This window comes from Hyperolius riggenbachi, chromosome 1 (genome assembly GCF_040937935.1).
Source record: "Hyperolius riggenbachi isolate aHypRig1 chromosome 1, aHypRig1.pri, whole genome shotgun sequence".
Lineage (NCBI taxonomy): Eukaryota > Metazoa > Chordata > Amphibia > Anura > Hyperoliidae > Hyperolius > Hyperolius riggenbachi.
Window position 1 is genome coordinate 568773886 of NC_090646.1, and position 15253 is coordinate 568789138.

The 15253-nt window shown below is 42.9% G+C and overlaps 1 protein-coding gene across 1 annotated transcript in view; it reads right to left on the reverse strand.

Moving 5' to 3' along the window:
- Positions 1 to 15253, reverse strand: part of ADGRV1 (adhesion G protein-coupled receptor V1) — a 629361-nt gene that overhangs the window by 423894 nt on the left and 190214 nt on the right. Inside the window, exons 33-38 of the mRNA XM_068247792.1 lie at positions 15072 to 15253; positions 12856 to 13667; positions 10792 to 11001; positions 8678 to 8808; positions 7062 to 7161; positions 3273 to 3452 (exon numbers count right to left, since the gene is read on the reverse strand). Of these exons, the coding sequence (XP_068103893.1) occupies positions 3273 to 3452; positions 7062 to 7161; positions 8678 to 8808; positions 10792 to 11001; positions 12856 to 13667; positions 15072 to 15253 (1615 nt within the window). The remainder of the gene's footprint in view (positions 1 to 3272; positions 3453 to 7061; positions 7162 to 8677; positions 8809 to 10791; positions 11002 to 12855; positions 13668 to 15071) is intronic.

Below are 15253 nucleotides of genomic sequence, written 5' to 3' on the forward strand. Positions count from 1 at the left end.
AAAATCACAAAGCGCTTAGAAAAAGCTCTTGCAGTGTAACTGATGGTGGCAAAGTGTAAGGACAATGATGACTATAAAATCTGAAGATCTGAAAGAGCACACTGTTGCTAATGCTGCATACACACTTGAGATAAAAGTCTTTGGAAAAGGCAAGATCACAGACCAATTTTACCCCATTCCATGTAGTATGAGAGCCATACTCTACACAGTCTATTCTATGGAGCTGCACTCCCCATCAGCTAAAATCTTTGCAAGATGCTGCACACAAAGATGCTGTAGACATTCAAAAGATCATTATCTGCAAAAGATCTCTTCCTGCAAAAGATCCATTCCTGCAAAATGCATTCATAGTCTATGAGATCTGCAGATCCTCATACACACCTTGTTTAACAGACTTCATCTGCATATCTCGCAATCATCTGCAGATCTGAAAATCCATCCTGGTGGATCTGATCTGCAGATGATCTGCAGATGATTGCCTGTTAAACAAGGTGTGTATGATGATCTGCAGATCTCATAGACTATAAATGCATTTTGCAAGAATGGATCTTTTGCAGGAACAGATCTTTTGCAGATAATGATCTTTTGAATTTGTACGGGCATCTTTGTGTGCAGCATCTTGCAAAGATTTTATCTGATGGGGAGTGCAGCTCCATAGAATAGACTGTGTAGAGTATGCTCTCATACTACATGGAAGGGGGTAAAATTGGTCTGTGATCTTGCCTTTTCCAAAGACTTTTATGTCAAGTGTGTATGCAGCATAAAGGTGCGTACACACGTCAGATAAAAGTCTTTGGAAAATGAAAGATCACAGACCAATTTTACCCCCTTCCATGCAGTATGAGAGCCATACTCTACACAGTCTATTCTATGGAGCTGAACTCCCCATCAGATAAAAATCTTTGCAAGATGCTGCACACAAAGATGCTGTACACATTCAACAGATCAGTATCTGCAAAAGATCTGTTCCTGCAAAAGATCCATTGCTGCAAAATGCATTCATAGTCTATGATATCTGCAGATCCCATACACACCTTGTTTAATGGACATTCATCTGCAGATCAGCCAATTATCTGCCGATCTGAAGATCCAACCTGGTGGATCTGATCTACAGATAATTGTCCGTTAAACAAGGTGTGTGTGAGGTCTGCAGATATCATAGACTATGAATGCGTTTTGCAGGAATGGATCTTTTGCAGGAACAGATCTTTTGCAGATACTGATCTGTTGCATGTGTACAGCGGTCTTTGTGTGCAGCATCTTGCAAAGATTTTTATCTGATGGGGAGTGCAGCTCCATAGAATAGACTGTGTAGAGTATGCTCTCATACTACATGGAAGGGGGTAAAATTGGTCTGTGATCTTTCATTTTGCAAAGACTTTTATCTGACGTGTGTACCCACCTTAAGAGTACTTGTAACACCAAGTTCTTCATCTAGTATATTAGCCATCAGACAACTTTCTTTAAAGGGTCACTATCGTGAGCGTTTAAAATACGTCCATATAAAGGATACATTTACATTTATTCTAAGATACACTACAAATTACTTTTTTTCCTATGTTGCTGTAATTTATAGTGTGTATTAGTTTGGGAGAAATGTACTTTTATATGTACGGATTTTAAATTTTACAATTTTTTTCAGTAGTTGTACTTTATGACTAGGGAAGAATTAATTTGAGGCTGGGAACCCACTACAAAGCGCAAATCGCTATCGCAATCACTAGCGTTTTTAATGAGCGCTTTGTAAGTGGCGATTTTGGTAGCGATTTTAAAAAGTGTAAGCTTTTTGCTAGCAATTGTGATAGCAATTTGCGATTAGCGTTACTTTTTAATTCTGATTGGTCCTTTCAATTAATTTACATTTTTTTACAGTGTGCAGTAATTTAAAGAGAACCCAAGGCGGGGTTCTCACAACGAAATCTAAATACAGAGGCTGGGTCTGCCTATAGAGCCCAGCCTCTGTTGCTAATCAGATCCCCCCTAAATCCCCCCTGCGCTCAGTGAGACCCCATAAATGACAGCCACGCTGCCGACACGCAGCGTGTTAGCAGCGGCTGTGTTTACCTTTGGAACGTCAGTCTCCGCTCTCCCCCGCCTCCTGCATCGCTCCGGTCCCGTCTGCGTCCCTTCTCTCCCCGCTGATTGGAGGGAAGGGACGTGGGTGGGGACCGGAGCGATGCAGGAGGCGGGGGGAGCGCCGAGACTGACGTTAGTAAACACAGCCGCATAGCGCAGCTGTGATTTATGGGGTCTGGCTGAGCACAGGGGTGGTTTAGGAGGGATCTGATTAGCAACAGAGGCTGGGGTCTTTAGGCAAACCCAGCCTCTGTATGGGGATTTCATTGTGAGAACCCCGTCTCGGGTTCTCTTTAAAAATGCTAGCTAATCTGTATAGCGATTCATGAGCGATTACGCCAGCGTTTATATACTTTACATTGCAGAAACGCTAACGTTTGAAAAAATTCTGTATGTCCTGCATTAGCGATTTTGCTAATTGCAATCGCTCCAGTGGAATTGGGCCCATCCATTAACATTAGCTGAGCGTTTAGGGAATTCGCTAGCATTTTGAATCGCTCCCTAAATGCTCAAAAAATCGCTCTAGTGAGTTGTAGCCCTTGAGTTTAGATTCCAGAGAACACTCCAACTAAAGAATAACACAGCATAAGAAAACAATGTTTATGAGTCCAGTAGTTTCTTCACTTAACCTGCTGAAAACATGGGGCAAATGGTCTATTATATATTGTTTGTGAATTTAAACCTATATTGGTTAAAGCACCTTAAAATAATATACATTATGACATTTGCTTTATTGATTGTAATACTGTATTATATGACAGGTACTCATCTGTATAAAGGTGGCCCTACAACATACCATTTTTTAAAAATTTCTTTTCAATTCAAGATTGTAACATTTGAAAAATCTGACCAATGTACCACACACTTGTTCAATTTTTACCAAATTATGAAGAAAAAAAATGATTGAAAACTCTAAAAAAATTGCTTGGGTCTATACAGTAAGAAATTGACAATCTACCCTACACCATTCAATTTCATACAAATTTATCAGAAAATGCATCACTACTGATCAACTTCTATCGAAAAAAAGGGAAATTACATTTTTCTGTTCAACCAATTGTTTTTTAGCAAATTGCTGTAAAATTGGATCATTTTATTGTATCGTGGGTTGCAACCTTTATACAGATATTCCCTTTTATGTACATATATAAGACATTATGGAGAAAAAAAAGTCACTTAAACATCACTAGACAAACCTAATGATCCAAACTCTCTGTTTATAAATAGCTGAATAGTTTTATTGGCTTCTTGAGTGATGACAAGTCTGGAGGAAGGTGCAAAGTTTAGCAGTCCATGTGGTTCATCACTGGCTTCCACCGTCAGAACAGCTTCATACCCCTGCTCATCAAGGACAGCCACCCCTGCTCCCGAAACCCCTGAAATAAATTAAGTAGGAGGTCACAAAACACCCCAATAAGGCACAACTTTTTTTCTGATATACCGTAACTCACACATTAACCTTTTGCTTGACCAAAAATTTTAATGTCCATTTAAAGAGACACTGAAGCGAAAAAAAAATGATGATATTATGATTTGTATGTGTAGTACAGCTAAAAAATAAAACATTAAGATCAGATACATCAGTCTAATTGTTTCCAGTACAGGAGGAGTTAAGAAACTCCAGTTGTTATCTCTATGCAAACAAGCCATTAACTCTCCAACTAAGTTTAGTCGTGGAGAGGGCTGTTATCTGACTTTTATTATCTCAACTGTTTTCTTTTCCTCTGCTAGAGGAGAGGTCATTAGTGCACAGACTGCTCTGAAAGACTCATTTTGAATGCTGAATGTTGTGTAATCTGCACATATTATAGAATGATGCAATGTTAGAAAAAACACTATATACCTGAAAATAAAAGTATGAGAATATTTTCTTTGCTGCTAATCTTCTAGTAATTATTCATAGTACACAACCAATTCACTATATCATATTTTTTTTTTCGCTTCAGTGTCTCTTTAAGTACAAACTTAAAGAAACATAGGTGCTAGTGATTACTAGTTCAGCACTCCCCTACTAGTCTCAACACTCCTGACGCCCTTTAGAGTACTTGGTGGTGTGGTGTACTTCTCTTCAAGATGCCTTTCACTTATCTTGGAGCTAGGAATGCAATATCGCTGGTGTAATGCTTGGGGGGCATACATTCTGAGTCAGCGTGTGTGCTCAAGACTATGTAACTGGGTAATGGAAGAGGCTACACAGGTGGCCACAGGAGTAATGAACAAGGGAGCAAGATTGCCCAGAGCAACTGCAGCTCTGGGCTTCCGATACCGCCTATCACACTAGGTGCTATGTGATACAATACACAACAGACATAGTCGGTAACAGGCTAGGGTCATACATGTTAGATCAAATATGTAGAAGCTTTCCAGAGGCGCCAATAGAATAAAAGTCACTTAAACGAGCTTAAAACCGATGGGGCAGTGGTGGGCCTATCCCATCCATGCAGACAAAGCAAACAAAGGAAGGACTGTGGCATCAACAGTCAAACAACAATTTATTTATACTCCACAGTAAAAATGGGCAACGCGTTTCACGGGCTCAATCCCGCTTCATCAGGCCAATCAAAAAGGAGCATACAGCTTAACAGCATCAAAACCACACTGAGCGCCTCTGTTAGATCAAATGGCAGTGGTACAGTGGACTAGGCGAGAGAATGGTCAGTAAAGCTAAGGTTGTATCTAAGTCAGTCTTGCAGTCGCATTGAAATACATTAATTGAGTAGTGAAAGTCACATTAATATACAATGGCTGCGATGCCGCACTAAGCCTCAGGCTGAGTAACAGGACAAACAAAAGACAGACAGATAGAATGCTTTGCCAATTTAGTCGCTGCCCCAGCGACAGCAAACATTCACACTGACATAGACAAGTCAAACAGGTAGGAGCGTAATTAATGGCAGCCGCTGCGATAGTTACGTCCTCAGGAACCGACTAGCAGGAATACTACCAATCACCAATGTGGTGATGGCAGAATCCAAGCTATCAGGATCAGAAGGACTTCACTGTATACCCGCGGATACAGCAAACGTCCAAGCAAGAAACAAGGTTAAACAATGCAATTTACAATTCACATGAATGACCCAGCAACAACTCAGGGAGCTGTACGCTATGTCGGGCGGAGCCTGAAATGGGAGGCAGACTTTTATGTCGACATCAGCCAATGGATGCAGGCATGCAAATACCCACACAGCTGAATGGTAATTACTCAATCCTGAGCCAGCTTGATTACAAGCTGCTAGCTGAAGGACTCTCATAACAAATACATGCAATGTTATGCAACAACATGCATGTAGGAAATCCAGAGCTATCTGGCTGCAGTTCAACTGCAGCAAGTAATAGGAGGAGTCATGACAGCATCCTGAGCTGCTCTGAACTGCAGAGTGATTGCAAATGACAATGAGACGTATTGCGAATGCACAACCGAATGCAATCAGATAAGTCAGAACTGCCCAGTTGCAGTTCCACTGCAACCGACAGAACATGCTACAGGAGAGATCCTGACAGCTGGATAGTTCCAAGCCAACCATTCCTATATTCTATAATCTGACTTTCGGTGGCACCCCACTACCTAACAGAAAGGAATGAGACAAGCAGGACAGTGCTGTTCTAGTCAGCAGCACTAGACGTGTTGTGGGTTAATTTTTGCTTTAGATGTCCTTTACAGCTCACTTAAACTGTTTGCTAATATGATTATCAATAAATGTAATGTCTGCTGCACTTTCTGTGGCTTACAGGGTAAGCTTTATCCACAAGTAGGTAATGCAAACACATACATAGTATATACACAGTAGAAATACATACATATTAACAGTCATGACAAATACAGTACATACTGTTGTGGCAGACAAGGCCCTGATTTATACTTTTTCTGCACCTTTACCATGTGCAGCAGTCAGGGGCGTAACTAGAAATCACTGGACCCCCTTGCAAACCTTTGGATGGGCCCCCCACCCTGCTTTCTGCACGGGTAATCTGAGATCCAATGTTATGCAATTGCTAGTGGACATTTTAATGTGTTTTCCCCATGTAGATATTGGCTCTGCAGACTCCTCCAGCATCACTACAGTACATAGCACTTAAGGAGGGGGTGTAAAGGCAGGGGGCAGGGCCTGGTACACAAGAGCCTGCTGCACACTGAATAGGGACTGTCAACAAATCATACAAAGTTTTGTAGACAAAGATTTGTAATCAGTGGCTGAGCAGATGCAGAACAATTGTGCAGAGAGCAGAACGTTTCTTCCTCTCCGTGCCCTTAGTTGTCAGTCTCTCAGGAGAGGGAAAAGAAACATCTCCCCCCATGGGGCCACCTGCAACTTCTGGGCCTCCCTGCAGCTGCATCCCTTGCAGGGTCAATTGTTATGCCCCTGGCAGCAGTGTCTCTCCCATTCCATGTGCAGTTCACTCTTCCATGTGTATCATTCATGTACATCAATCTAATATTGTATTTGTACTTTGCTGTATTATAATACCATTTCATCAGGATGTTTTATGTTTATTTGTATTTCTGCCTTTTTTCAATAAACTTTTACTGTTAAAAAAAAAAGACAGAGTGTGCTTTTTAAACTGCAAATATTACAGAATGATGCAATGTTATAAAAAAAATAGCTATATAACTAAAAATAAAAAATATGAGATTATTTTCTTTGCTACTAATATTCTATTCATTATCCGTACAACACATACAATTCATTACATCATAAGGGTTTTTTTTTTTCTTCATGTTTGCTCTAAAGGCCTAATTCAGACTTTTTTTTTATGTACATTTTGCAAAGCACCAAGTTTTGTGAATTGCACAAATGTTAGTATTAGTAATTAAACTGAACAGCAGTGTGAGGTGCCTGAGTCAATAAGCAGCACAAGAATGCAGAAGAATGTCTGTGTATCCAGCAAGCTGATCAGATCCATATATACAATGCCAGGCCTGTGTAGGGCCGTAAATCTGCAGGACATGCCTGTATGCTACATGTGAAAGCAGACTTAATACTGACCTTCAGTCTTCACATCGTACAGGATAATACGATATTCTTCTTTCTCTTCCGGAATCTGATCATCCAACAAATGAACAGCAATGCTGGAATTCAATAACCCCTAGAAAAAATATGGGGAAATATAACTTGTCATAGCTTTCTGTTTCAGAAAAATATCTACTACATGTTATTAAATTACTGTATAGTGAACCTGTCTTTACTTTAAAAATACTTAATGAGTGTGGGGCATAAAGCGTCTGCACACTATTAGCTTGTAGAGAACCGTGCAAGTCCTGAAATTGAGGTGCTGTATTAAAAAAATTCAGGTTTCAGCTCTAAAAACTGAGCTTTGTCTCAACTCCTCCCCTTCCATGCCAAACAGTGAGCAATTAAACTTATAGGCAAATAATGAAATAAAGGAGATGCATTGTAATACATGCACTGTCATTCTCACCAGGGAGGGGAGGGGAAGTATATGGAGTATAGGGGTGGTATCCTCACTCAGTTGTACCCTAAATACAACTCTGTAGACTCCAGTTCTAATAGTGGCTGGATGGTGTAATGGTTAAGGGCTCTGCCTCTGACACAGGAGACCTGGGTTCGAATCTCAGCTCTGCCTGTTCAGTAAGCCAGCACCTATTCAGTAGGAGACCTTAGGCAAGTTTCCTTAACACTGCTACTGCCTATAGAGCGCGCCCTAGTGGCTGCAGCTCTGGCGCTTTGAGTCCGCCAGGAGAAAAGCGCGATATAAATGTTATTTGTCTTGTCTTGTCATTAATATATAAAAGTACCTCTCTCCACCATTGTTGCATAGCACCGATCAACTAGTAATAATAAATATACATTTTAACAATTATATATATATATATATATATATATATATATATATATATATATATATATATATATATATATATATATATTGAGGGCTTGATTCACTAAGACAAATAGCATGCCTTATTAAAGTTAACGCGCCTTATCAGAGTATCATAGCGAGCGCTACAAACTTATCCCTGCTAATTGGCAATGACGAGAGCTCTGCTCGTCAGGGCAGGACGAGTAGAGCTCTCGTTATTGCCAATTAGCAGGGATAAGTTTGTAGCGCTCGCTATGATACTCTGATAAGGCATGTTATCTTTGATAAGGTGTGTTAACTTGGATAAGGCATGCTATTTGTCTTAGTGAATCAAGCCCTATGTATAAAAATACAGATTCCAGTACTTTTATGCTGGGAATACACACGGTTCGTTTTTGAGATTAGATAGTTCGATAGATAATTTCCGACATGTTCGATCTCCCTTTCGACGCTCGATTTCTGATAGAAGTGAATGGAAAAAGATAAGAAAAACGAGCGGAAGAGAAGAGAATTGACTGCAGAATCGAGCGGCAAAAACGATGGAGAGGAGAATCGAGTGCCAGAAACGAACCGTGTATTCCCAGCATTAATGTGCCGTGATAGTAAAAAAAACAAGAAAACAGCAGAAGAGTCTAGAACTGGGAAGTGCACTTTTGCTATGTGAGATTTGGAAAGCAATTTTTTTCATTTTCTAATGGAAACTGGAAATCTTATTTGTCGCACATAAGCATTTACTAATTCATCAATTTTTGCAACAAGTTGATGCATTGGGCCTACTTACCTCAGGGAAAAATATAATTCCAGTGCTGTTTTCAAAGTTCAGGTCTACACGGCTTCCTACAATTCTCCAGTGAACTGTAACATTTCCACGACCAGGAAAAGTCCGTAGAATGTGAAACAGCAGTCTTTCCCCTACAATTTCACAGACACATTAGTAAGCTTGTTTCCCAGCATGGCTGCAGATTACCAGGGGAAGACATAACCACAAAGTATGCAATTGCTTTCCCTACACACTATAAAGTGGTCCACCAACTAAAACCCCCCACCCCCACGCCTTTTCTCCACTACACCACAGCACGTGCGCACACCCACCCTCACCACACACGCCTTTTCTCCACTACACCCCAGCACATGCGCACATCCACCTTCACCACACTGGCCTTTTCTCCACCACACCACAGCACGTGCGCGCACACCCCACCTCACCACACACACGCCTTTTCTCCACTACACCCCAGCACATGCGCACACCCACCCTCACCACACACGCCTTTTCTCCACTACACCCCAGCACATGCGCACACCCACCCTCACCACACACGCCTTTTGTCCACTACACCCCAGCATGTGCGCACACCCACTCCACCACACCCACGCCTTTTCTCCACTACACCCCAGCACATGCGCACACCCACCCTCACCACACACGCCTTTTCTCCACTACACCCCAGCACATGCGCACACCCCACCCTCACCACACACGCCTTTTCTCCACTACACCCCAGCATGTGCGCACACCCACCCTCACCACACACGCCTTTTCACCACTTCAGCCCAGCACATGTGCACACCACCCCCACACACACGCCTTTTCTCCACTATACCCCAGCACATGCGCACACCCACCCTCACCACACACGCCTTTTCACCACTTCACCCCAGCACATGCGCACACCACCCCCACACACACGCCTTTTCTCCACTACACACCAGCACATGCGCACACCCACCCTCACCACACACGCCTTTTCTCCACTACACCCCAGCACACCCACCCTCACCACACACGCCTTTTCTCCACTACACCACAGCACGTGCGCGCGCACCCCACCTCACCACACACACGCCTTTTCTCCACTACACCCCAGCACATGCGCACACCACCCCCACTCCTTTTCTCCACTACACCCCAGCACATGCGCACACCCACCCTCACCACACACGCCTTTTCTCCACTACACCCAGCACATGCGCACACCCACCCTCACCACACACGCCTTTTCACCACTACACCCCAGCACATGCGCACACCCACCCTCACCACACGCGCCTTTTCTCCACTACACCCCAGCACATGCGCACACCCACCCTCACCACACACGCCTTTTCACCACTACACCCTAGCACGTGCACACACCCACCCTCATCACACATGCCTTTTCTCCACTACACCCCAGCACATCCGCCCTCAACACACACGCCTTCAGCCAATCAAAACCAGCAGCTGCTGACCAATTTACAGACATTGATTAATCGACAGCAGCTAAAGTTTGATAGACTAGATATAATTACCTTGGTGAGCTAGTGGAGATTTGCTTGTTAGCAAAAGTTTTGCCAGAGTTTTAGTTTCTAGTAACTGAGAATTCTCAACAATTAAGAGGCTACATTTAAAAAACAAACACTCAAGCATGAAAGGTGAACAACTGTCATGACGTATATTCATCATGACGTATATTCATCTATGATTGGGTCGGCATCATATGACCAGGCAATGACTCTCCATAGCTGTGTTCATGTAAATAGGAACCACGCACTGTTATAGTATCAGGCTGCAACTACACCCACCATGCCTAGTCTGAGTTTGTGGGCCAGATCTATCAAAGCATTACCAACAGTTCCTAACCAGCAGGGGGAACAGTTCTTCATGATAAGAAAATTCTTAAATCCTACTTAATAGCAGCAGTTTAGCGTACATTTCTAGACCTGCACTACAGTTAAGAAAAGGGCAAATCTATTCCTTTCCATACACTTCAGTCTATCTTGCAAGATTTTTTCTTTTTATTTGGTAGAACACCTATGAACATTCTCATGGAGACATTATTTGGAATTGTCAGATCAAATAGTGTTTAGCTTATCATATCCTCTTGAAGGCCAACATCAAAATGATGAGCTCACCTTCTCGGCCAATCACTGATCTTGACACTGTCTGAAAACCAATTCGGCCAGCAACATTATCATTAGCCAAGATGACTATTGTGACTGTGTTGGCACTAGGAAGAATGCGACTCCCTCCTTCTGTATAAGTCAGTGAAAGTACAATGCTTTCATTGTCTTCAGGCTCTGAATCATCCAGTATGGTCAATGTCAACAACTTTCTGGTTTCACCTGTCAGATGACAAAAGTATGTCAGATGAACTGAAAAGACAGTGACAAATATTTTTCAGTATGAAAGTAAGGCTAAAGGTGGCCACACACGATACAATAAAATGATCCGATTTTACAGCAATTCGATGAAAACGATCGTATCTCTCGAAAAAGTTGAAAGCTTTTTTTTTCATTCGACTGAAAAATCCAATCGGATTTCCCGTTTTTCTCAATTTAATACCAGATGCATTAATGCAATTTCAATGCCAGATATTTCTCTTCAATTTCTACTAAAGATTGTATGGTGTGTGTTAGATTGTCAGTTTATTAATATACACACCCTAAACATTTTCTCAGAGTTCCCAATCAGTTTTATCATAATTGGGGAAGAATTGAACATATGTGTGTGGTACATTGGTCATATTTTTGAAATGTTACAATCAGTCAGAAAAATTGATTGCAATTCTTAAATTGAACAGATATTTAAAAAAATTGTATGGCGTGTGGCCACCTTAAGTTCACACTTATTGGACCATTTTCCATAACGAAGACCAAATGATAAACTAAATAAAGAAAATAAAGTTTGTAGTAGTGTACATGTCTAGGTGGTTGATGTCCTACAGCTGTGGCCACAGTGGTGACTGGAGCATTTGGATTCAATGGATTTAATGATTTGGACTGGTGACCCAATAATTTTGCCAGTACAATGAATTTTTGATAATAATAATTATCAACCCTCCCCATGCAGAGAGACACAGAGAAGCAAATTAAGATAGTATACAGATATTTGAAAACAATAAACTTTACTGCGGACTACCTGGGGATATGTAATACAGGGGAGGGGGGTACCTCTGGCTACCATTACTGTAGGGCTACTTAAATTGGGGGCATCTGTTATTACCTAAAATTGGTGTGTGTGTGTGTGTGTGTGTGTGTGTGTGTGTGTGTTGTGTGTGTGTGTGTGTGTGTGTGTGTGTGTGCGTGTGTGCGTGCGTGTGTGTGTGTGTAGCGGGGAGGGGAACAATGGTGCCTCTGGGCAGGTCACACTTTTTTCGTGCGGGGTGGAGGCAACTGACCTCTCCTGGGAGACACCAGGCAATACATGTGAAGGGACCTGGTAATACATGTGAAGGGTCTAGGCAATTTCTGTACACAGACCTGCCAATTCTGGCTGGCTATGTTTGTGGAAAAAGTGGGGAAATGTGTATAGCGGTATGGGTTTGGCAGTATTCATGGGGAGCCTCTTAGTACTTACTGAGGGCCTGACTATGTTTGTAGGGGGGACTTGGCATGAATTATATCAGGGATGGTAATTGTTGGGAGATTTTCTGGTAGTACTTGTTGGAAGACCTGGCAATATATGTGGGGAGGGGGGCTTGGAGGTACTTGTGGGGGAATGCCATTCCCCCTACATATATTGCCGGGTATCCCGGAAAGGCAATACATGTGGTTACATTTGGTTGGGGGGGGGGGGGGAGTACTTGTGGGAATTGGCAGCAGTTGATGTTATGGGAAATGGCAATGCTTCCTTCTTGTAAAAACTTCAACTTGCATCGATCGAAGTCTGGAAGACTCGAAATACTTCTGGGTGAGCCTGGCATCAAATGGCAATACTACATGTTTACTATCAGTATAAGCACAAAGTAACAGCTTATACTGTATGGGACTGGCATGCCTATATTGCAAAAAGGGGGTAAAAGAAATAATATAGTACGATGCATTGTCAGTCAGAGCTCCATGAGAAGAATACTTCAAAATACACCAACACTTTAAATTGCTCAATAATATACTGTGAGGTCAGTCTGTGTACATACCGGGGAGCCACCAGCCTCAGACTAAAATGTCAGCCTTTTCTTTCTGTGAACATTACTTTACCTTCAGCAAATGTTAAAACTTCTCCATCTATTATATAATCCACATTTCTGGTAGCTGTTCCTCTGACAATGCCCCACTCGACCACCACTTGTCCCAGGCTCCCCTCACGGCGCTCTATCACAAGCTGAACGGTTGTCTGTGGCTGTTCGAGGACCTCCACATGGTGGCCTCCATCTGTAGCGTTGGGACTCTGTGTGTAAATCACAAATACCCCAAAAGCATCTCCATTCATCATGATAACAACCAGTGAGGTGTTTGGCTGCCCTAGAGTTGGCTGATTCTTTAAACTGGCTGTAGCGTTTAGCAGTCTGACATCCAGGAGAGACACAATGAATTGCTCATCTAATTCTGGGAAACTGTCAGTTAGTATAGAAACGGTAAGATTTGCGAACTCTTCTCCTTCCTGCATGGTGAACCATTGTCCCGTGACAGATTCATAATCACTACCAGCCGTGGCTTGAGAGCTAAACAGCACAGACACACTGGTGCTGTTCTTCCTATACGTCCAGAACTGAGTGCTGTTGGTAAGTTGAACTGGTAATGCTGCAATCCAGAAGCATTGAGGAGAGTCTGAGCTCTGGCTGTAAGAAAATGCTGAACACACTTGATTTCTCAGACAGGCAACAGCACAGGCCTGGAGAGGGTTTACAGCATTGAAAATATTGACTGTTGTTCTTGATGTTGTCAGAGGAACGGCAAGTTGTGGATATTCATAGTAAGATAGCATATCCTGGCCGCCTTTGACTGCAAGGCCAACCACATCGATCTCAGAGGTGCTGTACAGTATATGCAAGCGACCAAATCGCCCTGCGCTGAAGCAAAACAACATCACAAGTATTAAACAGGAAATAAAAACTCAATTTTTAGCATTGACATCATCACTCAATTGATCACGGGTAACCAAAGAATAGAAAGAAAAGACTTAAATTCTTTGAAAGACAACCACAAATCCTTTACAAGTTACCCCTGTATCCCCTGAAAATAAAACTCTGCAGAAAGATTCAACCCTTTTTTACAATTTAGGTCCTCCATCTATCAGTCAAGCAGCTGCCAGCAATAATACTGACAAAAAGGGTTTCTGTTCTTCCAGCCACTCGAGGGTGCAAAAGGAAGAAGGAGAATAAGAATCTTGGTTACCTTAAAGTGGGGCAGTCCAACTCCAGTCCTCAAAGGCCAGGATCCCCACACACTTTTAGTACTTTTGCACACAGAAGAGCAGATAGCGTGACTCAGTAGAAGGAACAAGGCATGCTTTTAAGCAAAGACATTCCAGGCCATTGCCTGGAGTGTCATTTGTCCTGGGGGGGCGCCATGCCCCTGATTAAGCAATGCCCTTGAACTAAGCCCCGAACAAAGCCCTACCTCCCAATCAAAGCCAAGCCTTCATTGATGTTTGTGTCTCCTTCTGTCCCCCTTTCGTCCCCTTGTGCATCCTTCAGTCACTCAAGCCACCTCTACTCCCTGTACCCCCTTCTGTCTCCCTATGCCTCCTTTTGTTCCCCTGTGCCTCCTTCTGTCCCCCTTTGTGCCTTCTTCTGTCTCCTTGTGCAACCTTCAGTCCCACTGTGCCACCTCTGCTCCTTCTGCCCCCCCCCCCCCCCCCTTTGTGACTTATTCTGGCCCCTGAGCCTCCTTCTGTCCCTTTTTGTGCCTCCTTCTGCCCGCATTTTGCCTCCTTCAGTCCCCCTGTGGCTCCTTCTGCCCCCCCCCCTCTGTGACTTATTCTGGCCCCTGAGCCTCCTTCTGTCCCTCTTTGTGCCTCCTTCGGCCCGCATTTTGCCTCCATCAGTCCCCCTGTGGCTCCTTTTGCCCCCCCCCCCATGACTTCTCCTGTCCCCTTGCTGTACCTCTGTCCCACTGTGCCTCCTTTAGTCCCCCTTTGTGCCTGCTTCTATTCCCGCTTTGTGCCTCCCTCTGTCCCCTTGTGGAGCTTGTATCTTCTCTCCAAGTTTCCGTGGGTTTTCTCAGAGCACTCCGGTTTCCTCCCACATCCCAAAAATATACAGTTAAGTTCATTTGCTTCCCCTAAATTGGCCATAGACTAAGATGGACATATGGTAAGGATAAGATTGTGAGCTCCTCTGAGGGACTGTTAATGACAAGACTATATACTCTGTAAAGCACTGCGGAAGAGGTTGGCGCTATATAAATACTAAATAATACAAATAAAACTGTAGCATCTCTTAGCACTCATTCACCAAACACTTTAAACAAACCTCCTCCTGATGGTGATATTGGCATAAGAACTTGTTTCCAGTGGTTCCTGAACCTTGTACACAGATCGATAGAAGGAAATGGTCCCATAGGGGTTGTCATTGGCTGGTACAGTAATTCTAGCTTTTCCTTCTGCTCCAACTGAACCTCCATTTGAAGCTCCAGTAAGTTGTACTGTAATGAT